The sequence below is a fragment of the Crocuta crocuta genome, unplaced genomic scaffold (genome assembly GCF_008692635.1).
Source record: "Crocuta crocuta isolate KB4526 unplaced genomic scaffold, BGI_CrCroc_1.0 scaffold108, whole genome shotgun sequence".
Classification (NCBI taxonomy): Eukaryota; Metazoa; Chordata; class Mammalia; order Carnivora; family Hyaenidae; genus Crocuta; species Crocuta crocuta.
In genome coordinates this window covers 2,900,415-2,924,477 of record NW_027532825.1, presented here as the reverse complement: position 1 = coordinate 2,924,477, position 24,063 = coordinate 2,900,415, and the positions used below count along the sequence as shown (strand labels likewise).

The window sequence follows — 24,063 nt, the reverse complement described above, 5'->3', positions numbered from 1 at the left end:
GCTCCCAGGGACTGTTCCTTCATACGTTGAAAATACACCCCCAGGAGGAAAGGACCAATGACCTGTGGCTCCATCTCCTCTGGTCCCTACCCCCACCCCAGGAAAGGTCAAGACTATTATTAAAGTCGCTCTTGGTCAGAATGAAATGCAGGCTTGGCGAGTGTCGGTTAGCACTCCCTGGCACGTTCTGCGGGGGCCACTGAGCAGGCTCCGAGCTGCACTGCCGGTACCCAACTATTGAACCCACTCAGGCTTTGTCGGCTCATGACAGGATCCGAGGATTAGCCAGACATGTGTGGACAGTGCCCTCCCGCAGGGAAGAACGAGGAGTCTTGGAGAACTGACCCAGAGACGGGAGCACACAGCAGTGGGGCATATAATATTAGCCGTGTCGACGAAAGTGAAACCGGCCACCATGTTCAATGACTTCTGAAGGAAGCAGGACATTCTGTCCTGAGGGACAGGTTGGGCTCACTTTTCCTCACTCTCAATCTCCAGCCTGAGACCTTCCTTTGAGGATCGCGTTTAAAATTATATAAATAATAATAACTCATTCCAAAAAATGTTCACTTGGCAAAGCTGGTTAACTGAGGTTTAAAAAAATAATAAGTTAATTTAGGAGCACCTGGGTGGCTCAGTCAAAGTGTGTGACTCTTGATTTCGGCTCAGGTCGTGATCCCAGGGTCGTGGGATCGAGCCCTACCTCGGACTCCTTGCTGAGAGTGGAGCCAGCTTGGAATTCTTTCTCTTCCCCAGAGGCACCTGGGTGGCTCAGTCGGTTAAGCTTCTGATTTCGGCTCAGGACACGATCTCATGGTTTGGGAGTCAGAGCCCCACGTCGGGCTCTGTGCTGACAGCTCGGAGCCTGGAACCTGCTTCGGATTCTTTGTCTCCTTCTCCCTCTGCCCTTCCCTGCTCACGCTCTGTTTCTCTCTCTCAAAAACAAACATTAAAATTTTTTTAAAAACATTAAAAATAAATGCTCTCCGCCTCTCCCACTACCTTTCTCCCTGACTCACACTCTCTCTAAAGTTAAAAAAGTGTTTTAAAAAATAAGTTAATTTAAGTAAAGCATAATATAGTAGAAAAAGAGAGTGTATTCTGGTTCTCTTCCTAAGGGAGATCTAAAGATCCTTGAATTGTATCTAAGTTGTACCCACCGCTTCCAAAAATGGGATTTATACTTCCTTGGACGAAAAGGTCCGTGTGTTCTCTGACCAATGAATTGAAAACTCACTGCTCACCGCGGCGTCCCCTGCGCCTGGCGAGGTCAGGACAGGCAAAAGATGTTGTTGAATGAACATAAGAGACGGGAAAGGTAAGGAGCTTGAGGAAGAGACGCCCAGGCTGGAAGGACACAGGACTTCAGGAATAAAGCCCGCTCTCGAGCGGCGAGCATCCCGAAAGCTAAGGAAACGTGAAACATTAATGGGGTCCGATTACCTGCGGAAAGGGAACCGGCGTGAGTGGCGTGAAGGCTCAGAGCATCAGGGGAGTGAACCGGAACAGCTGAGCCCTGGGAAACCACAAAGGGCAGCCGTGGGTGTTCGGTCCCACGGTCCCATGCAGGAACCGGGAAGGGAGGTCGGGTCTGGGCCTGCCTGCTGCTGGGAAAGGCAGCGCGAGCGGGCGGGCGCCTCAATGCCTCTTTGTTCTGTGCACCTTGTGAACGCCTGAATTCTTCCAAGTGCAAAGGATGGAGCGAGCACCGGTTCAGGACAGGCCAGGCGGCTGCAGGGGTCCAACCGATCCGGCTGCTTCCAAGACCGGGACATTCGGTCCCTCCCGCTATCATCTCCGTTTGAGCCACTGGAAAATCTGAGGGGCCAGCACGACAGGAAGGCATGAGCGGACCCCGAAGGACGGAGGGCTGTTCCAGCCGCACAGCGGTCCCGGGGCGGGAAGCACCGATGCCGGAGCCCACCTGCCCAGGGCCACGTGGGCTCCGCCACCCACTGGGGGGCGATCTGGGTGGCTTTTCTGACCTCTGGGCCTCAGTTTCCTCCCTTGTAAATATGGAATAACGACAGTGCCCACTGCATAGCACAGGTCGATTCACTGGCTGACAGGTTAAGGACCTGTTTTTTTGTTTGTTTGTTTGTTTTTTTGTTTATCTCTAGGAGAGAGAGAGAGAGAGCACAAGCGTGAGCAGGGGACGGTCAGAGAGAGAGGGAGTCACAGACTGAAACAGGCTCCAGGCTCTGAGCTGGCAGTCAGCACAGAGCCCGACGCGGGGCTCGAACCCACGAACCACGAGATCATGACCTAAGCGAAAGTCGGACGCTTAACCGACTAAGCCACCCAGGCGCCCCGAGGACCTGTTTTTATAACAGGAAGGTCCCCTAAACACGTAAGACACAGAGGGCAGAGGCAAGAGAGCATGACCTTTCTGAAAGACCGTAAGCAACACTGTCATTTAAACGGATCCTGCAGAAGCAGCACCAACCCCGTGGCAACGCAATTATTAGACGTGGCCTGAATGCACTTTGTATTCCAAAAGGCCGAGAGAGGTCATTTTGTGGGAGAAGGATTACGGACCATTTTCCTCCTACCCCTTGTGGCATCTCAGCCCTAAGAAAAAGTGAGTCGGCCTGGAGGGAGAGTAAAAGAAATCAAAATTATAAATAACCACCTTTGGCTTCGATATCCAACCAGAGGCCAACATTCGTTACTGTTCAGGAACAGTAACGGGAGAAAGAGACCTTTATCTTTAGGGGACGGCACCGTTTTTCTGTAAGGAAATGAGACTAAGGAAAGTTACTTTTACGTGCACGCGCCCGCGTGCGCACATGTGTGTGGCAACGGAAAGAATGTCAATAATATTCTCATGGATATCGAGCTTGGTCCAAAAGCTCCCATCACAGAAGGCACGGTCTTCTCAGCTGACTTTCTGGTTTTGTCCCTTGTCATCCAAGCCCAAACCCTCCTGTTACCTCTGAAACGGCACCACAGGAAGGGAAGGTCTTCGTCTTTGGTTGCCTGCAATTACCAGACCTCCCACGTGGAGGGTTGGGGTACGAACTCAGGACCCTTCTGGAAGCCACACAATGGCACGGAAGTTCAGGAACTCCTTAACTATTATTAGATACAAGGCACTGCCGCAGAACCTTCGGGATCAGGAAGACGTGGTTCTTATGTCAAGAAACGCACAATCTCAGGAGAAAGGGGTAATACGGTACATAAAGTAACACTTACTGGACAGCTTATACAAACAGGCATATGCTAGATGTTTCCCCTAAATTACCTCCGAGGGTAAAGCTGCACAGACTTGGCTTGGATTCCAGTTTTACCACTGCGTGACCTCGGTCACTTCTGGGCAAGTTACCAAACATCTCTCGGGCTCAGGTTCCCTATATGAGGCTCCGATGACTCAGTGAAAACTCAGAAGACACACGGGGACAAGCGTGAGACTCCAATACATCACTATCCTCACCATCAACATATTTCACAGTAATTATGTGAGATGGGTATTTGCCATTGAAGAATCTCAACCACAAAGTGGTTATTCACTGGCCCACGGTCATAGGGCCCCTCCCCCCCAGAAGAAACCAGATACAGGGAATAGCTGGCCCAAAGCTTGGCCTCCCCCAAGCTCTGTGACATTTGTCATGGCTCCCTGCAGGGGAGGAAACAAAATACAACAACCTTTCTCGACCTACTTCACCTTCTCTACTGACAATCTTTTCTAATTCTGGTCTCTTCCACTTGGCAAACTGATTATCCAATGAGATACGGGAGATTCTGAGATAGGCCCACTACACATCTGCTCTCCATACATGCACAGTTAATGGAAGGGAAGCCAGGCCGCCCCACGTAGTTCTGCGCATTGAAACTGTGGGCCAACGACCATCCTTCTGGCTTACGGAAAGCCAAGAGAAGAAGCTACAGCCAGGAAAAAGCCGTGACAGGTTGGATAGGAGAGTGAAAGGCCAGAACTGAGAGGCACCGCTCCATTTCAGGAGCCAAGTGCTGGGGTCTGGGGTCTCCATGGGAGCCACTGGGTCCCTTGATGTAGGACTCCGGGGACCGTGGGCAGCGTTTTAAATCCATCTTTGGAGGCTTCGCTGTGAGGCTCACACATCCCCGTCTTCAAATGGACCACAGTCCAGAAGCGAACACGCAAGCGACTGTAGTGCCCTTCACACACGGACCAGAAACATCTCCCAGCTCCTCGGGGCACCTTTGCTCAGCTGTGCTCTGGTGGGAGTGGTCGCTCCGTTCAGCGTCTGCAGTGAGTGGCAACAGCCATCAGAAACAACTTGTTTAAAAAGGGGAAAAGCCGGGGTGCCTGGGTGGCTTGGTCGCTTAAGCATCCAACTTTGGCTCAGGTCATAATCTCACGGTTTGTGAGTTCAAGCCCCATGTTGGCCTTGGTGCTGACAGCTCAGAGCCCGGGGCCTGCTTCAGATTCTGTGTCTCCCTCTCTCTCTGCCCCTCCCCTACTGGCACTCTATTTCTCTCACTCCCAAATATAAAAAAAAAATTTTTTTTTTTAATTAAAAATAGGGACGCCTGGGAAATGAGAAAAAGCCAAACTTTTAAGAACCACAATCCTCTGAAACCCGTTATCAAAAATACTGTCAAGAAAAAGTTTGGCCAGGGCTCCCTGGGTGGCTTAGTTGGTTAAGTGTCTGACTCTTCACCTTGGCTCAGCTCATTATCTCACTGTCCATGGGATCAAGCCCCACATCGGGCTCTGTGCTGACAGTACAGAGCCTGCTTGCGATTCTCTCTCTCTCTCTCTCTCTCTCTCTCCCCCCTCCCTCGCTTGCACTATCTCAGTCTCTCTCAAAATAAATAAACTTAAAGAAAAAATAAAGAAAAGTCTTGACCGCATTATTAACTCCACCGAAAGGAGTGGAGAGCAAGACCCCACAGGTATTATTTGCAGCCGCTGCAGGCGGACGTAACCCAGTGCACGCTCACGGCTGGGCCAACCGCACGTAGCATATGCTCCATGGAACAGCATTCAGCCATAAAAGGAATGAAACTGGGACGCGCCAGGATGAACCCCGAAGACGCCGTGCTACGTGAAATAAGCCAGGCACAAAGACGACATCGTCTGTGATTCCACTTACGTGATGTAACTAAAAACCATAGACACACAGAGCAGAACGGAGGTTACCAAGAGCTGGGACGGGGGGGTGGGGATTACTGCTTTGAGGCGTGCAGTTTCTGCATGGGGTGATAACGTTTTTGAAATAAATGCTAATAATGCCATGACGCTGTGAAAATAACGAATGCCACAGACTTGTGCACTTAAAACAGTTAAAAGGATAAAGCTTCCATCCTATGTATTTTACTGCCATAAAAACATATCTTGAAAAACCTGTCGTGCGCAATTCTAACTACTGCAAAACCACCAACTTGTAAAGGAAAATGCGTCCCTTCCTGGAGTGTGAGGCGTCTGTACTAACTGTCACACGGACTAAGCTGCTTACATTAGGAGTGAGCTAATAAAAACAAGAGCATTAAGTCCTCTCTGCCGGAGAGAGAGAACAGGTCAAGGAAGGTCACAGAGAATCTTTTGTTTGACACAGCAGGTCCCTTGTGAAGAACCAGGCGAGTCTATGTCAGACACATCGTGCAAACGCAGGGTCCACAATCAGGGCGTCCGAGGGTCCCTTGCCCATTAAGGAAGCCGGAGAGAACAGGCCTGGGTCACTGTCACACTCCGTCACGTGGTCCCAGGGCATCCTGTTAAGAGGAACCCAAGTGCCGAACCTGATGTCAGCCGCAGAGAGGGGCTAGGGAGGTTCGGAGGGGGCCCACAGGGTCAGTGTCAGGTCCCCAACAGGCTTGCGTCTTGTGACCCCAGGCCCCCTCTCTACGGATGGTGCCAGAGCCCGGCTACAGGAAAAGCCAAGCAGGTGCACGGTGACACACGGGAACGAGTAATGTTCTGTCCCCATCGCAGACCTCGAGCCTCGGCCACCTCTGTCGCTGCCGCGCTCCGTGTGACATGAGTGTCAGGAGCCACAGACACAGCACGCTTTTCTGTGCACGCTCTCTGGCCAGTTTTCCTGTTGACTGCTTCTCATATGTATAGGGCTTTCCCGGCAAACCGAGATACTAATACTCCACATGTTAAGTGCACCACAGTTATTTTTCTCCCCCAGGCTGACGTGTGTGCCAGTGAGTGCTTTAAATGCCTCTATGTCCCGACACAGATGAGTATTTGTAATATCCTCAGACGTCACTGTTCCTTTACGGTTGCACTAAGTTTCACTCGGGAAATTCTTTCTCAGCATGAGGGCATAAAGATTCCCACTACTCTTAAGTTTTTTAAAAATGCTGTTTTCCACCTTCAGTGATTTAACTGACCTGAAATTGATGATTGAGGATAGTATGGGGGTAGGGATCCTCTGGTCATCCCCACCCAGCCCCATGGGTCCTTGGTGATTGCTGTGACTTCTCTGTGCTGCACTGAAGGTCTCTCTTTACGAGACGTCTGTTCCAGCCCTTAGGTCTATATGTCCACGAATCATTAACACACTTTCCCACTTTAATCACAGCGAAGCCTTGTTACCACCCGCCCACATTAAAGTTAGAAGCCCTCTGGGGCAGCTGATGGTTCCATCGGTGGAGAGTGTGACACGTAATCTCAGGGTCATAGATTCAAGCCCCAGGTTGGGCACAGAGATCACTTAAAAATAAATGAAATCTTAAAAACATAGGGCACCTGGGAGGCTCAGTCGGTTAAGCATCCGACTCCAGCTCAAGTCATGATCTCCCGGCTTGTGGGTTCGAGCCCCACATCAGGCTCTGTGCTGACAGCTCAGAGCCTGGAGCCTGCTTTGGATTCTGTCCCCCTCTCTCTCTGACCCTCCCCTGCTCACGCTGTCTCTCTCTCTCTCTCAACAATAAATTTTAAAAAAAAAATTATTTTTTTAAATAAATAAAAAAAAGAAAAGGAAAAAGAAAAAGAAACTCAGAAGCCACCTGTCGAGTCCTACCAAAACTCTGCAAAACTTGGTCACATCTGCATTAAATTTAAAGATAAATTTTATAACGTGATACCTTTGCAAGTTAAGTCCTCTGATTTGTGATCGTAGGATAGGGCTCCAATTATTGACGTCTTTTTTTTATGTCCTTCAGCATCATCTTATAATGACAAGTAACCTAATTTAACTTATTCCTAGATACCTTCTCATTTCTACTATTGCTGTCAGTGGGATTTCTTTTTATATTACACCTCCTGATTGATTTTTATAGTTGCACAAGATACTATGACATTTTAACTGTTGACCTCATTGTATCTCACAGCTTGAAAAACTCAATTTATATTTTTTAATTTTTTAATGTTTATTTATTTTTGAGAGAGACAGACAGAGCATGAGCAGGGGAAGGACGGAGAGAGAGACACACACACAGAATCAGAAGCAGGCTCCAGGCTCTGAGCTGTCAGCACAGAACCCAGTGTGGGGCTTAAACTCACGAACCATGAGATCATGACCTGAGCTGAAGTCAGACACTGAACCGACTGAGCCACCCAGGTGCCCCAGAACTCATTCATTTCAAAAGATTGTAAGTCTGCGCGGATTCTCTGTTTGGGTAATTTGCATACAGGCATGGATTTCAGCGCTCTGTTTCAGCGTCTGCATTTCTGCTTCTTAGCTTACTGTTCTGTTGCCCTGGCTAAGATCCCACAGCAACAGGCACTCGGGTGTGATTCTGAGTTTTCATGGACACGACTCTATTATTCCTGCGTGTATGACGGATGCTATATGTTTCTGATAAATACATTACAAACTGGTCACGGAGGTTTCTGACAGTACTGGTTCAGTAAGAGTTTTGTTGTTTTATCATTTCTTTTGCATCATACAAGTAGAAAACTGTATATATTCTTGGGGTCACTGGTGAGATGCCCATCTTTTCTCCTTAAATCTCTAAATGTGTTAAAAACGCTTTATCATGTAACGATGGTAATGCATCCTTGCACAATCATAGTAAACCCAACTTGGTAATAATGTTTGTTTGTTCGATGTTTACGACAAACGGCTAAATTTGACTACTGTTTTACATGGACTGCGTGGTTGTAGGATAAGGTGACATATGCCTACATCTGGATTTCTTGGGCCGTCTCCCGAAAAGGTATGATACCCTGTAAGACGAGTGGGAGAGCTCTGGGAGCCACCTCTCCAACCGTTCATACAGAGAGAGCAATTATTTGCTCTTCGAAGGTTTTGTGACACTCATCTGCAAATCCCCTGAGCCTTTTCGAAGGGGCAGTATTGATTACTGACTCCATTCTTCCTGAGTTATTTCTTTATTAAGATTCTGTGTTTTGCCAAGAGTTGAATTCTGTTTCATTTTGTCTTCCTCTTTCAACTATTTCTTCAGATTTCTCTACCTAAAACTTTTGGGTGCTGTCTACACTACGCACAGAGCTATACATTCGGTCAAGTTACAGAACATTCCTCAATTTTCTTAGGTAATCTCGAGGTTCGTTTTTCTTTCTGATGGTGTCAGTTTGGCTTATTTTTCTTAAAGACTATATTTCTTTAGAGCACTTTTAGGTTTACAACAAAATTCAGAGGAGGGTATGGAGTTTTCTCATAAACCCACTGCCGCTTACATGCATAGCCTCCCCTATGATCAATATCACTCACTGGCATGGTCCATTTTTTACCACAGATAAACCTATGCTGATGCACCATAACTACCCAAAGTCCATCGCTGACTTAGAGTTCACTCCTCGTATTGTGAGATCCATGGCTTGGATACCTATATCCATCCTTACAACATCATATGTCTTTATGATGTCAGTATTGCCACTGCCCTAAATCTCTGCTCCACCCACTCATCATTTTCCATCACCAACCCTGGCAACCATTGGTCTTTCTACTGCCTCCAGAACATCGCAGAATTGGAATCCTACAGCACGTCGCCCTTTCAGACTGGCTCCTTTCATGCAGTACCATGCAGGCCAGCTTCCTGTCCTTCTGTGGCTTGACAATTCACCTCTCCCTAGTGCTGAGAAATAGTCCATAGTGTAGACACACCAGTCTATTTATCCATTCATCAAACAAAGGACATCATGGTTGCTTCTGGGCTTTGGCAATTAGGTATAAGGCAACTATACACATTCCCGGGTCGGCTTCTGTGTGGACATAAGTCTTCAGCTCTTCTGGGTAAACACCAAGGTCCACAACTGCTGGGCCATACAGCGGGAGTAAGTTGAGTTTTGTAAGAAACTGACCGACTGCCCTCCAAAGCGTCTGAGCCTTGCATCCCCACCACAAATGAGTGAGCGTTCCTGCTGCCCCACATCCGTGACAGCACTGGGTGTTGTAATTTTTCTTTGTTTTGGTGAACCTTTATCCATTTCCCTCTTTTCACATTTATAGGCATGAATCTTTTCACAGTTTTCTCGTTTGAACTCTCCGACGTGCTCTCTTCATGTGGTCTTCCTGGGCGCCACCTTCCTCCCGAGCATCTCTGCTAGAGATTTGGTTTCGCCTGACTTTGCAAAAGACGGCATTTCGTTTTGTTCCTACCTGTTGATACTTTCTTCACCATTCTCGTAATTTCTGATTTAATTTTTGTAACTACTCCTTCTACATTCGTTAGCATTATCCATCTTTCATGGTCCTAATTTCCGTTTTGCTTCCAAGGTTAGAAATGGAGTCTTGAATACAATTTTAGCAACAACGTACAACTTCCTACTTGCGCTATACTCATTTTACATTCAATTCTAAATGGCTAACTCGTATTTTCATTGCGAAAATTTTCCTCCGTAATCCAGGAGTAGAGTAACCGTGTATTTTAAAGTTTCCACCCATATACTTACATGTTTTTGTTTGCGACTTTTTCTGTTGACTTCTGATTTAATCACACTGGGTCAAAGAACCTGGCCTGCATGAAATAGATCGCTTAAAATTTATTGCAGGTTTTAGGCACGCCTAAAAGCATCTGACTTGGGCTCAGGTCATGATCCTGCAGTTTGTGAGATCGAGCCCCGCGCTGGCCTCTGGGCTGATGGTACAGAGCCTGCTTGGGATTCTCTCTCTCAGCCCCTCCCTCTGCGCAGCTGTGCACTCTCTCTCAAAATAAATAAATAAACTTTAAAAATAAATAAGATCTTTCAGTGTAATTTTTTCCTATCTTTTTGACTAAAGCATTGACATAGATTTATAGATTAACAGTAATACCAAAACTCAGATTATTTCACCATAAATGAGGGCACTGGTAAACAGTGAAATGCAATAAATCAAAATTTTTCTACATTTCAAAGCCAACATTAACAATACTGCTCTTTCTCGTTGCAAGTTTTCTAAAAGGCAACCGGAAAATTATGTTTGACACAGAAAATCCTGACTGTTTTATGAATCTTCTAACACTTGAGAAAACGTCTCTTTGACTTCCTATGAAACGCCCAGCGTTTATTTCTGCTACACCGCATCCTCTTTCTGCCTAAGCAATTTTAAAAATCTGATTACTCTAATTCCCCCAGCTCTAAACCCTACAATTTATTATACTTAATCTAGTAATCCAAACCATGAGCTGTGTGCCTTTTACCTGATCCCTCTCCCAATCAGGCTGGTTCCCTTCTTAAGGGCTGCCCACCCCATATCAAAGCATGCCTCCCTAGACCCAATTTGTTTTTAATCCCTGTCTGTCCTTTCTTTTCCATGACGATCCCATCAGAAATTAACAGACCTAGAACAGAAGGAATCACAGAAAGGTGGAGAATCACCAAGATCACAGAAACACACAACCGGCAGCCTAAGTGGAAATATAAAAATGCCACCTGGGTGGCTCAGTCAGTTAAGCGTCCAACTTCAGCTCAGGTCATGATCTCGCAGTTCACAGGTTCGAGCTCCACATCGGCTCTGTGCTGACGGCTCGGAGCCTGGAGCCTGCTTCGGTTTCTGTGTCTCCCTCTCTCTCTGCCCCTCCCCTAACTGTGCACGCTCTCTTTTGCGTGCTCTCTCAAATAAACATTTTAAAAAATGCCAAAATCAACAAGATTTCACCATGGAGGGGCCCTGATAGGTAACATCTCGTTGCTCTTAAGTTGCATTTGGAGATAAGACACCTGTAGAACTGATTTTGAAGTTTTGCTCACTGAATGGAAATCCAGGCTTCCCCTGGCTATTCGGAAGTCCAGGGCTCCTACGAAACCCTTCCTAAGCTAAAACAGTGTAAAGCAAAGAAGCACTTAACCATTAATTTATACGACAAACTTTGTGAACATTCCAAGGACCAAAAACCACCTCTCCCTGCCTCCTCTCATAGCTTAAGACACATCTTGCTAACGGATGAGTGAAATAGGAGGGAAAACATGGATGCTCACAGCTGAAGGCTCTAATGGCCAGATGCTTTAGTGCTGGGTAAAGCTCGGGGTCAAGGAGCTTGGTGGGGCCACTGTCACGCACAACAATGGCTCCCTGCAAAAGTTAACACCGAATCATTTTTTGTAAAAATGGAAACCCTCCTCGGATTGCTTTAGGTTACCAAAAACAGGCACAGAGGTAGGTCTTTTGCAAAAGCGAAGCAACGTAAAACGAACTTTCCAAAAGCAGGGGACACCTGAATGTAAAGAGGTCACGGCCAACCTTTTTTTTTTTTTTTTTCCTGTTTGAGAATTTGTTTTCCTTAACGGGGAGAAGAGCCCAGGTCAGAATCTTCTCAGATGAGTGGCATGAATACTTTCTTGGCATCCAGAGCCCAGCATGGGGCCAAGTCGCAGCTGGAAGTGAGGGCACTGGGGGCATCACGTTTTTGTCATTTCTTACCCTGGTGGGTGGTGAGCCGGTCGGACGGCGCGGGGAAGCCGGGTCCTGCCAGGCTGACAGGGGGTGTCTGCTCCACCTGGTCCTGCGGGACACAGGAACACACAGGCTTTGGTCAAAAGGAGTTCACACTTGCCCACATCCACCATCGCCCGCACTGCCTTCGTGCTCAATTCCTTCAGTTTCGTTACCTTTCTAGTTTTAAAGGACGGTTGTTTAAAATACACTTGATTGGGGCGCCTGGGGGGCTCAGTCCGTTAAGTGTCCGACTTCGGCTCAAGTCATGGTCTCACGGTTCGTGGGTTTGGGCCCTGCATCGGCTCTGTGCTGACAGATGGGAGCCTGGAGCTTGCTTCCGATTCTGTGCCTCCCTCTCTCTCTGCCCCTCCCCCGTTCGTGCTCTGTCTCTTTCTCTCTCTCAAAAATAAACATTTTANCTCTCTCCTAGAAATAAATAAAACATTAAAAAAAATTTTTTTAAATAAAATACAATAAAATAAAATAAAATAATAAAATAAAAATAAAATAGACTGTAAAAGGGAACTTAATCATGAGAAGATGCTACCTGCTTAGCAAGAGACTCAGGACAGAAGTCACTCTAAGTTTCTGGCTTCAGTGGCTTTGCCTGAATAGCAACTCAAAAAGAATTACCATCAACTGCTGGATTTAGGCAATGAATATAAATAATTAGCATTCCACGGAGCACCCGCATTTTCCACCACAATTACTGGAAATCAAGCCTGCGCCGGTCTGTTATCTGGTACGGAGGCATCCAGAGGCTGCCTTATCATTCCCACCCACCCCTACCCCCAACCCCACAAGCAGAAGGGCTCGGTGGCAATCTTTAAGACGTCAGGTTGAGGACAACAATCTTAGGCAAAAGTTACAACAGCAATATTATGACAACTCCACAAGTAATGATGAAGGAAGCATTAAAATGTTGGCAAAGAAAATGAGCCCTTTAAGACTGACACGCTTATAACAAAATACTAGCGGGGGATTCACTTGGGGTGGAAAGAGGTCACATTTCTCTTACAGCTTTACGGAAGTTTGGAATTTTTACAATGCACATGCATTTCCTCTGTAATTAGGTTTTAGAACTCTGCAAAAAACATCTACTGTGATAGCAATGATACAGTGGCAGAAATAACAGCCAATTCAGCAACCTCAACCCCACCTCTGCACAGGAAGGAACCCCTCGGTACCGCAGACTGCTCCGGGTGGAAGGTTCCCCATGTCATGCCCGCACCAAAAACCGTGCACTCAAGAGTCTACACTGCCAGCTGGACTTCCACTGTACAGATGAGGACACTCAGGCTCAGGAAGGGTATGTCCACCTTGCTACCCCCTGCTGGAAAGGGGCGGTCCGGGGATTAGAACCCAGGCAGCAGAGCTTTCAGACCCCAAGTGCCTTCCCACCAAGGTGTCCAAGAAACTCCAAAAAGCTCATTCATTTTGAATAAGTCGCTTTATTACCCGAACGCTCACCAGCAAGTGGCTGTCTGTCCAGAGCCATGGGCTGAAGCACAGAAACAATGGGAGATGCTCTGTGCCCTCTGCCGTGTGCACACCAACCCACACGCATACACGCCTAGGTGTGGTCAATGCAGTGCTGGGGGCTGCTCGCTACAGCTGGGGACGCAGACTCGGGGGCACTGGGGAGAGAGTCCAGAAGGGTCAGCTCCCTGACATCTACCACTTAGAAGGAGGCAGCTCACTCCCTGGGAAGGCTCAGCAGCGTCACCCCTTCCCCCAGAAAATCTGGGCAAAATGGACCAAAGCCCCAAGGTGCGAGAAGGTATTCTCACTGCTTCTCTTCCTCCAAATCAAACAGCGTTCTTTTTAATCATGGATGTAATACCTGCAAACTATGAAAATCTAGAGGCTAAAGAAAAGCACAAAGGAAAACAACTAAATGAGCCTCTCTCCTTTCAGCCGTGGATAGAGCCTACCAGTTTTCGGTGTATTCTTCCAGAGAAAAGACAAAATGCGCAAACACGGTATGTCTGTCTGCGTGCAACGTCTGAATTGCTTACGGAGAACGTATAGGTGACCTTGGGATCACATGGAGGTTACAAATAACCTCTGAAGTTCCTCACGGCAACAAAGCTGCATCACTATCTCCAAGCCCTGGAACATGACTTTAGTCCTTAAAGTGATGTTAATCCATACTGTACTGGTTATCATATGGTTAGTTAAGAATGGAAGTTTCTGGGGCGCCTGGGTGGCTCAGTTAAAGAGTATGACTTCAGCTCAGGTCAAGATCTTGCAGTTCCTTTGCAAGCCCTGCGGCGGGCTCTGTGCTGACAGCTCAGAGCCTGGAGCCTGTTTCAATTCTGTGTCTCCTTCTCTCTCAAAAAGAAACAAACATTTAAAAAAAAAAAAAAAAAAAAAATTTAAAAAAAAAAAAAAAAAAAGAATGTAAGTTTCTGATTAGAAAAGAAGAGAGGAGCTGGGTTTGGAGGACTCAGAGCTGGAGACAAGGAAACCACCAGGGGCCCCGCCGAGGGGCTCAGGACGGAGCTGGGCTGCTGGGGTTAGCGCACAAAGTGGTATCTCCCACACCCCCAAATGCAGCGAAGCCTCCCCTTCTGGGGCCACCCCCCACCAAGTGCCTGCCATTTCAGCCAATGTTTCTCCATCCAATCAGCTCTTTACCATCGGGATACATATTTTTCCCTTTCCTTCCCAAACTGTAAAACAAGCAGGTAGACTTTGGGGAACCACAGACCAGATGTAAAATACAAATGAGCCTGAATTCCATGACGGCAGGTAGGGTAGTGATAGCTTCCTGTGGACCCCGGACCACTACTGTGCGCAGCCAGACGCTGGAAATCACACAGGATGAACAACCGGTGTTCTTACCATCAACTTCCCTCCCCCCATTAACATTACTAAATGCGATTTCATTTTATTTTTTGAAAAAAAATTTTAATATTTATTTTTGAGGGAGAGAGAGAAAGAGACAGTGTGAGCAGAGGAGGGGCAGAGAGAGAGGGAGACACAGAATCTGAAGCAGGCTCTAGGCTCTGAGCTGTCAGCACAGAGCCTGACGTGGGGCTCGAAACCACAACCCAAAATCATGACTGGAGCCAAAGGCAGCCACCCAACCGACCGAGCCCCCCAGGCGCTCATACAAGATGCTATTTTAAAGCGTCGGTAAATATTGTTTTCAGAATCTAACCTACTGTAGCAAACACTTGCAGTCAGTTGAAAATTTCGGAAACATCCAACAACGATCCGATCTAAGAAGCAGCTCTGCACATACAACTCTATCCACATTTCTGATGATTTGCATCGGATCCTTGGAAATAGAGCCACTGGGCCGAAGGCTTCACGTGTATTTTTTTTTTTCAGTCTAGATACATATTGTCTAACTCCCGTCTGCCCAGTTTACCCTTCCACCTAAAACACAGAACGGTCTGTTTCATAATAGCTGCGGCATGCTGAGACTGGTGATTTTTCTGGAATTTTTTTCTGGCCAATCTCAGAGGCAAACCGTGGCCTCGGCCTGTGGTTTTCAGCTCAGGTCTTAAATACCGAAGTTGACCATTTTTCATAGCTCATTAGGCCTTCCTCTTTCTTCTTCCGGACTACCCTCTGACAGGTCAGCAAGACTGAGGGCACCAGGGTTTTCCAGTCAAGCCACAGCCCGCCCGCCCATCCCTTGGGAGCTGAGCCCCTTGGGGCCAGTTATTGGGAGTCTGAGTCAACTGGCTCATCTGTAAAATGGGTTTACTGCCAGAAAGTTTATTTACACCCTGAAGTGCAAAGCCAGGGCCACGGCTGGGAGAGCACCTCACACGGTGGCCTGTGGATTCCTCGGCCCACTGGAAATTCTGGTTGATTCCTCAAATCCTTCCAGGATGAGCTCTTCATGTGGTAAGAAACACAGCTGGCTCGGATTTGTAGCCAACGCTTTTCCCATCTTGTTTGCCATTTCAGGGATATTTTTGATTCTCAGAAGTTCGATTCAACGGAGGCAAGTGTACTGACCTTTTCTTTTCGGTTCACTGCCGCCAGCTTGGTCACAGCCTTTGCCCTCTCCCGAGGGGCCTGGAGGGCGCCTGTGTATGTTTTATCTTGGTCCCTTTTCTGATGCGACATATTCTTCCCCGTCCCTGTCTCGGACATTTATTTCGGTGGAGAGGATGCAGTGAGACCATAAACTGGCCCCTGGTTTGCTCTGCCCTTCTGCCTGAGCGGGAAGGTCACCTCCCTCCCACCTTACAATTGCCACATGCACGTGTCTGAGCCTCAGCCACACAGATCTGCCCCGTCATGCTCTCTATATCACACCTGCCAACACTTTTCCGGGGTCGCATGGTCGAGCTCCTATTTCTTCTACGTGAATTCCTTATGTTCTTCTCCAATTGTTTCCAGGTTTGCTTAAATTATTAAAACTTCTCTTATAGGGGCGCCTGGGTGGCTCAGTCGGTTAAGCGGCTGACTTTGGCTCAGGTCACACTCTCACAGAGTGTGAGTTCGAGCCCCACATCAGGCTCTGTGCTGACAGCTTGGAGCCTGGAGCCTGCTTGGGATTCTGTGTCTCCCTCTCTCTCTCTGTACCTACCCCTACCTCTGTCTCTCTCTCTCTCTCTCAAAAATAAATAAATGTTAAAAATTATTTTAATAAGAAATTTATCTTCTGCAGCATTGACTTACACATAAATGAGTAATTACTACCCATTAGGAATACACACGTTGGTGGTGAACCGTCTCGTGGAAATCAGACCACAGGTACTTGGGGAGAGGATAAACCAAGGGTAAGGGGGTCAGCCTTCCTACCCCCCCAGGCCCCACCCAGCCCATCCCTCTGGGGCCACAGAAGCCCCCAGGGCACCCCCTGAGCACATTCACACCCTAGACTAACCTGACACCAGTGACATCTTTCTAGAATACAAGTAACTTTGCGGGGCGCCTGGGTGGCTCAGTCGGTTAAGCGTCCAACTTCGGCTCAGGTCATGATCTCACAGTTTGTGGGTTCGAGCCCCACATCAGGCTCTGTGCTGACAGCTCAGAGCCTGGAGCCCGTTTTGGATTCTGTGTCTCCCTCTCTCTGACCCTCCCCTGCTCACACTGTCTCTCTCTCAGAAATAAATTAAAAAAAAAATTTTTTTTTAAATCCTAGAACACAAGTAACTTTCAAACCCTGTCACCAGATTTAGCAAATCACAACACAGAGTGCCCAACGATCCCTGAATTGTGGACAGACACCCTAACCATTTTTTGGTGTAAGTATGTTTCAACCATGACATGGGCCTTCTCCTAAAAAGAAAAAAACAAAAAAAAAAGCTTTTGTAGTTTATCTGAATTTAACCAGGCATCCTATACTCTACCTGGCAACTCTACACCTAAAAAAATGGTCAAAATCTGATGGGTCAGCACAACGAATCGCAGCAGCAAGAACAGAATGTCGACATGTGGCTCATGTGTCCATATAGAAAACTCCCAGGTAGGGGGCACGTGGCTGAGTCTGAGCTCCTCACCCAGGTGATCTGCTGACACGGAATATTCCAGGGGCCGCCTTCCTGGCCCGGCCTCCCCCCAGCTCAAGCGTACAGCTCACAGCAGGTACGCCTCCCCGTCCTACTCTGCCCGGGGATGCATCACCATCTGGAATGTTCTCCACCTTGTCCACCACATACCCCATCCACTCACCCTCAAGGCCTCGCTAAGAAGCCACTTCCTTCTGGGGCCTCTTGACAGCCCAGATGGAAATGGTCCTGTGCCCCTCGTCATGCTGCACTTAATTCAAAGTGGGAAGGAAGGAGGGCACGAGAACCAGCACATGCCCCTTGTCCCTGAAGACCCCGGATCTCAGGCAGGGGCCTCTGTCCCCCGGGGAGGTGGTGAGGGCGAAGGCTGGGGTGGAAGGAATGCCACGGAGTGCTGTCACCAGGGCACACCCCCACCAGCCTGAGCCTGGCAGGGCACGTGTACGTGAGACGCATCACAGCACGGCCCGGGCACACACAGGGGCTGACCTCACACGCGTCGGCTGGCCCTGGCATCCAGTGACAAGTAGGGCTTCAAATAAATCGGCATGCACGCTGGCTGCAGAACAGCACAGATGCCCAGGAGAAACACTGCTCTCGACACAGGGGTGGTTCACTGGGCAGTCTGAGCAGCTCCTTATCTGAATAAAAATACAGGGCCAACACATGCATGCCTCAGAGAGCACGCTGGAGAATTCAATGAGATGGGACTGTAACAGTCAGCATGGTGGCTGCCAGGTAACAAAAGGGACCCAGACTACAGGGTCAAATCCCAGTTTCCCACCTGCCAGCATGAGCCTTTGTACATCTGTGTGCTTCCTCGGGGCAGACTGGAGGCTTCAGACATCGGCTAGGAGGATAAATTAAAGTGATATAAACCAAGGACTTGTCTAGCAAGGGAAGGTTCTAGGTGTCCATGGACAGCAGGCACCAACACAAATACCAAACAGTGGGGACAAGATGTGGGTAAGAGACATCTCTCCCTAGAGGGCGTCAGGGCCGTGTCCCTGGGCCTGTGCAGCATCCAATCTTTTCAGGGACCTGACTGAAGGCACAGAAGACGCCCTTAATTACTCTGCTAAGAGATCCAAAGATTAACACCACTGAGGATGGAAAGAGGGGATTCAAAATGTCTTCGCCCAGCTAGAGTGCCCCATCAAAACCTATGAGCCGAAATCCTAACGCAGACAGATTTCAAATGCTTCAGGTACACGGGGGGCTTGGGTGGTCCCCAGTCATTATGCGCTCAACTCTTGGTTTGTGAACTCCATCTCACAGTTCATGAGTTCGAGTCCCGGGTCAAGCTCTTCACTGACAGCACAGAACCTGCTTGGGATTCTCTCTCTCTCTTTCTCTCTCTCTCTCTCAAAATAAACAAACTTAAAAAAATAAAAATAAATGCTACAGGTATACCAAACCACCCAAACAAGCAAACAATAAGGCATGAGAACAGCGTGGGCAAGAGGTGGAAGCCATCCAGGGATGCTCGCCTGAGGGTGCCATGAAAACCAAGCCAGAGGGGCTCCCCCGGCCCTCCCACACCCTGCCCTGCTCTACACTGGCAAATGTCCCTGCTGGGGCCTTGTCCCACCAGGCGGCCTCTCCCACCCACCAACGCCCACCACCTGGTGAGATCATGGGCCCCTCTCCTACACAACAAGCCAACGTTTCTGAAGATAGGTATGTGAAACACAATCACCCTGGGTTTTGTCTCTCGATACAACAAAACACGGTTAAAGCTGTAGTGCAAATCAGAATACAATTCTTTCTTTTTTTTTTTAAGAGAATTTTTTTTTTTTAAATTTCTGAGAGAGAGACAGCATGAGCATGGGAGGATCATAGAGAGAGAGGGAGACACAGAATCAATCTGAAGACAGGCTCCAGGCTCTGAGCTGTCAGCACAGAGCCCAATGGGGGGCTCGAACCCACGACTCATGAGATCATGACCTGAGCCGAAGTCAGACGCTTAACCAACTGAGCCACCCCAGGGCTCCCAGAATCTAATTCTAAAAGGGAATGCGCTGTCTTACGATCTACCATGAATTCTGTTGTGTCCAATGCTCACGGGGTCAGCTGCACACATCACTCTGCGACTTGTAAGACACACACAGTTAGGGGTGGTCAAGATTTCACACATAGCCTCCCTCCAGCTACAGGCGATTGCCAATTTTTATCAAAATTTACTAATTTTTCAGTAATTCCTCACCCCGCCAGCCCTCCTATGTAGCAAGAGTAGTGCTTTCTAATCTCTATGGTACTGATTCAAGCTGCTGACTCAAACATAAAACCACCCAGATCTACACTCATCCGTGAAGCAAAAACCTCTTCTCCATAACAGTAGGACAGCAAGCTTGGCAGCGACAATGACACTATTTAGAAAACCGTCAGACAGTGCTCGCTTCGGCAGCACATATACTAAGAAAACCGTCAGACTTCCATGAAAACTTGACTGCGCCCAAGCACCACAGACCTCAACAGAGAGGCTGCCCCATATACACCGTATTCAGACACTTCTTTCTACACAACTGTAACTCTGAGTGCCCTGATCCTGGACATCACAAACCAAAAGTAGTGTATGAGCTACCTTTCTTTTTTTTAACTTTTTAAATGTTTATTTTTCAGAAACAGAGCATGAGCAGGGGAGGGGCGGGGGTGGGGAAAATCTTCCTCCATCACTTCCACCTGCTCTATCTCCAAGACCTCAGTCTTCACCTCCGCCATCACACCCTGGAGCATGAGAACCAAGAGAAGGGCCACCCGTGCACAGCTGACGGCCCAGCGAACCTGATGCGTGAAAATGATTAGATAACGCACGTCCAGGTCCCGTCGTCCTGACTGCCTTTGAGTTTTCTCTTCCTGCAGCGAGTCCCATCGACGGCGAGGCCAGCAGAGCAGCTTCTGACACTATGTCCCGGAAAGGAGACGTGGCTATAGATGGCCAGGAACCAAGCCCAGGCTGTGAGGCAGGGAGGAGACGGGAGGAAGGCTGGCTGGCCCAGGGACGGGGGTNAGGACAGTGGCTCAGAAAAGGAGCCAAAGCCTCCAGACGGTGCCATTCCAGCTGATAAGAAGCGCGGTGGCGGGAACATCCGCCCTGGTGACAGCCCCGTGTTTCCGGTGCCCCTAACTCTACCATCCACTCTTGCTTTAACATGAAGCCTGACGGTTCTCCAAAGTCATTCACTTGGTGACTCTAGTAGAACCCGGGACCCCTGCCCCCAGCACAGCGCTGCTGTCAGGTGTTTAATGGCTATTTCGGTCTCCCGGACTCTAGAGAAGGGTCAAGGGGAGGAAGACAAAGGCCACTGCAGCTTTTCCCAGGCTCTGTGGAAAGGGAACAGCCCCCCACACCCAGCAAGGGTCACTGGTTCCACCCTCACACATCGTCTGCCCAGGTGGGGACGTCAGGGCGCCAGGCACCCCCTCCCCTCCTGGGGGGGGGGGCGGGGGCCGAGGAGTCAGAGTCGATGAGCAGACTCGAGGAGACCGGGTCACCCGGTGCTGTGTGGCGGCCCACGCATTCCTCAACACAGGGAGCAAACGCGGGTTCTGTGTGTGGTGCCAAACAGGAAGTACAGTGGCGCCCGGGGGCTCAGGCGGTTGAGCCTCTGACTTCAGCTCAGGTCTGTGAGTTCGAGCCCCGCGTTGGGCTCTGCGCTGACAGTGTGGAGCCTGCTTGGCTCCACACCCCCCGCCCCTCCCCCACTCACACGCCGTCTCTCTCATAAATCATAAATAAACGTTAAAAATTTTAAAAAAGCAGGAAGCACTGAAGGCCTCCCCGTTTATTAAAGCATCTCTGCACCAGGCACACGACGTGCCCTTTTGTCCCCAACCAGCCCCAGAAAGGAGAGCATTACCACAGTGGCCCGCCTACAAGATGACTGAAGGGAGGCCTGGCTGGTCGCCAAGGCGACTCACCCAAGAGCATGCCACTTTCCGCTGCACACGCGGTTTGTCCTCTGGGACCCTCCCCCCACCTCCCTTGTGAAAAGGAAAATGAACAGAGACCAAAACTGATCGGCGTGAATTTGCTAGAATGGTCAGCTAGGGGCCCCTCGACCCTCGTCAAGGTCTACAGCGACTTAGCAGCCTGGCGAGTGAGACCATAGGGAAATCTCAGAGCTGCTAACTGGTAAGGCTGCCAATCCCAGGCCTCACAGTGCTTCTCGGGGATCGGGCAAAATGCAACACGGGGAACGAGAGCCAGACTTCCCGGCGGATAAAATATGTTGTGAGTCCGCCCCCCCCCAGCTCTGCGACCAGGCCTCCAAGTTCTGGCGGAGAGGCGTCATTCCAGGTGTCCCTCCAGCTGTCCCCGCCCCTCCCCTGCGCACACGCAGACTGACCGTATGTGCGGAGGTTCGCGGGACCCGAAGAGAGGCCACGTACGAGCTGAACCCCTCCCGGAGGCCAAAGGAATGGAGGCCCCGGGCTGCGTTCCGACGCCAACCCAAGGACGGAGCACAGGTGCTCACATAGGCCGGGCGGTGCCAGCACAGCTCTGATGCCGGGGCGACCTGGTTCCAAGTCCCGGGGACCTGGCCGTGGCAAGCCTCCCTCGCATCTCAGGGCCTGAGCCACCTCGTCTGTGGTGTGGATCACCTAGCAGGGCGCACAAAACCTCTGCGGACAAGTGTCCCCCTGCTTGCTTGGCTCGAAGCCCCCCGCCTGCTCTTGGCAACACCAGCCCCTGCGACACCTGCACTCGAGCCCGGGCGGCAAACCCCGCACTGCGCTGTCGCAACGCTCAGCGGGGTTGGGGCTGTCCACACACAGCGGGTACACGGCCCAAGCCGCGTGCCCCCAGTTTAGCAGAAAAAGGAGAGGCATCTCTTCCTTGAACTCTTCAGTGCTGAATTTCAACACTGGAAAGGGCTTTCATTTCCCTCCCTGACCAGGAAAAAGCCCCAGGGTTTCATATGATGTAATCCTTGGTGGCTCTTCCTCATTCCCGCGTCCCCCTGGCAGGCCGGGGACAGAGGGCCAGGGGTGACAGGAATCTGGGGGTGGAATGAGGTAAGCGGGAGCCGGCCCAGAGCTCCCGCCTGGGTCACCACGCCGCCCCTGAACCAGGTATGCTGCTCCTCAGGGGGCAGATTCGAGGGCAGAAAGAAGCTTCCGGAAGCACGCTGACGGGCATGGCTGTCAAGTCGGGGTGCTGCTCCCTTGAAGCGCATCTTCCAAAATCTTCCAGAATCTTCTATGATTCCAAGCAAATAAACTCACTCTTTGCACCTGTTTCCTTTGCACCACACGATCTCTATTATTTCTCTCCGGCTCCTAAGCGGATTCCGCGCACTATGTAAGGACATGGTGGGCCCGATCTCGTCCCAGAACCAGGGTGAAAATATGCCACCTGCCAAGACGGGAGCGTCTGGACGGAAGGGACCCTCTCTCCTTAAAGAACTAAAACACCAAGTTTTCATGCATGTGGACGACAGGCGGCACAGGACCATACCCTGACAGAGACACACAAACATAATCAGCTCGACCCGTGCCCTGCTCGCTGCGCGGAGAGCTCCCGATCTGCAGCACAAGGTAGGGGGTCCTATACAGCATCTGGGTCCTTCTAGAAGCCAGAATGCAGGGTCCAGGGAGGCCACAGGGACTTACATAGGGCACCAGGCAAGTTGTCGGCCGAGTATTGGCCAGTGCACACGTGTCGGCAAACTGTCAAGGCCGGGGAAAGAACCACCGGAAAGGAGCAGGCGGGAGGGGCCGCCTGGGGGGCTCAGTCGGTTCAAGCATCCAACTTCGGCTCAGGTCATGATCCCGCGGTTCATGAGTTTGAGCCCCATGTCAGGCTCACTGCTGTCAGCGAGGAGGCTACTTGGGCTTTTCTCTCTCTCTGCACTCCCTCATTTGTGCTCTCTCAAAAATAAACATTAAAAAAAATAAATAAAAAGAAATCCCCCCCTCCCCGTATTTAAACCAACACAGGGGCACCTGGGTGGCTCAGTTTGGTCGAGTGTCTGACTCTTGATCTCGGCTCAGGTCATGATCCCCAGGTCAGGCTCTGACACTTAAGTGGAGCCCACTTAAGACTCTCTCTCCCTCCCTCTGCCCCCCACCCCCACTCACATGCATGCTCTCTCTCGCTCTCTCTAAAAACTAAAATGAAATGAACAGAATTTTAAAGCAACACAGAAACAAAAACCCCAGCCCTCCACCATGTACGGTTCACCAAGTCGGACACCCCATCCAACACCAGCAGGAGTGAAGAGAAAGACGGGCCCCTCACAGGAGATGTCAACCGAGAGAAACAGACCTACGACATCTACGAGGACACCGGCCGGCAGGGATGTTCAACGGGCTGGAGAGATAGGCTCTGCGCATTCCAGAGGGGACAGCAAGTTCCATACTAACAAGGACCAAATCTAACCTCCAGAGATGAACCCCTCCCCTCCCTGCTCCAGGATAGGACGTGCTCCTCCCCAGGGGTGCTCCCTCTTGGCCGATGCCCGACGGCAGTGGCCTGGGAGTTGTGAAGCCCTCACAAAGACACAGGAAGTGTCCAGAACGAAGCACCCACGGGAAACGCAAGGGCGGAACTCCCCCAGATCCAGCCCCACGTGGGCAGCAGGAGGGGGCTCAGGTTTGGGACCAGACAGAACTGGACCTGGACCCTTCCACTTTCCAGCTGTCTGACCTGCGCAAGAGAAGTCAACGGAAGTCTCCGGGCCTCAGGATCCCCACAGGCAAACCTAGGTGACACTTCAGAGGGCCTGCTCGGGAGACTTGAGTCAGGCGAGGTACACAAAACCCCAACACAGACCCCAACAAGATGACACCCCACTCCGCTACAGCACAGAAGGGGTCGGGGA

At 49.8% G+C, this 24,063-nt stretch overlaps 1 protein-coding gene across 4 annotated transcripts in view; it reads right to left on the bottom strand.

Annotated features, from left to right (window-relative positions):
• The window catches only part of GRB10 (growth factor receptor bound protein 10), a 164,352-nt gene that overhangs the window by 78,702 nt on the left and 61,587 nt on the right, over positions 1 to 24,063 (bottom strand). For 2 of the 4 annotated variants that reach the window (XM_077781104.1, XM_077781105.1), the window contains exon 3: positions 11,742 to 11,823. The exons of the other annotated variants lie outside the window; for them this stretch is intronic. In XM_077781104.1, coding sequence (XP_077637230.1) covers positions 11,742 to 11,823 — 82 coding nt within the window. The remainder of the gene's footprint in view (positions 1 to 11,741; positions 11,824 to 24,063) is intronic. 4 annotated transcript variants of the gene reach the window in all.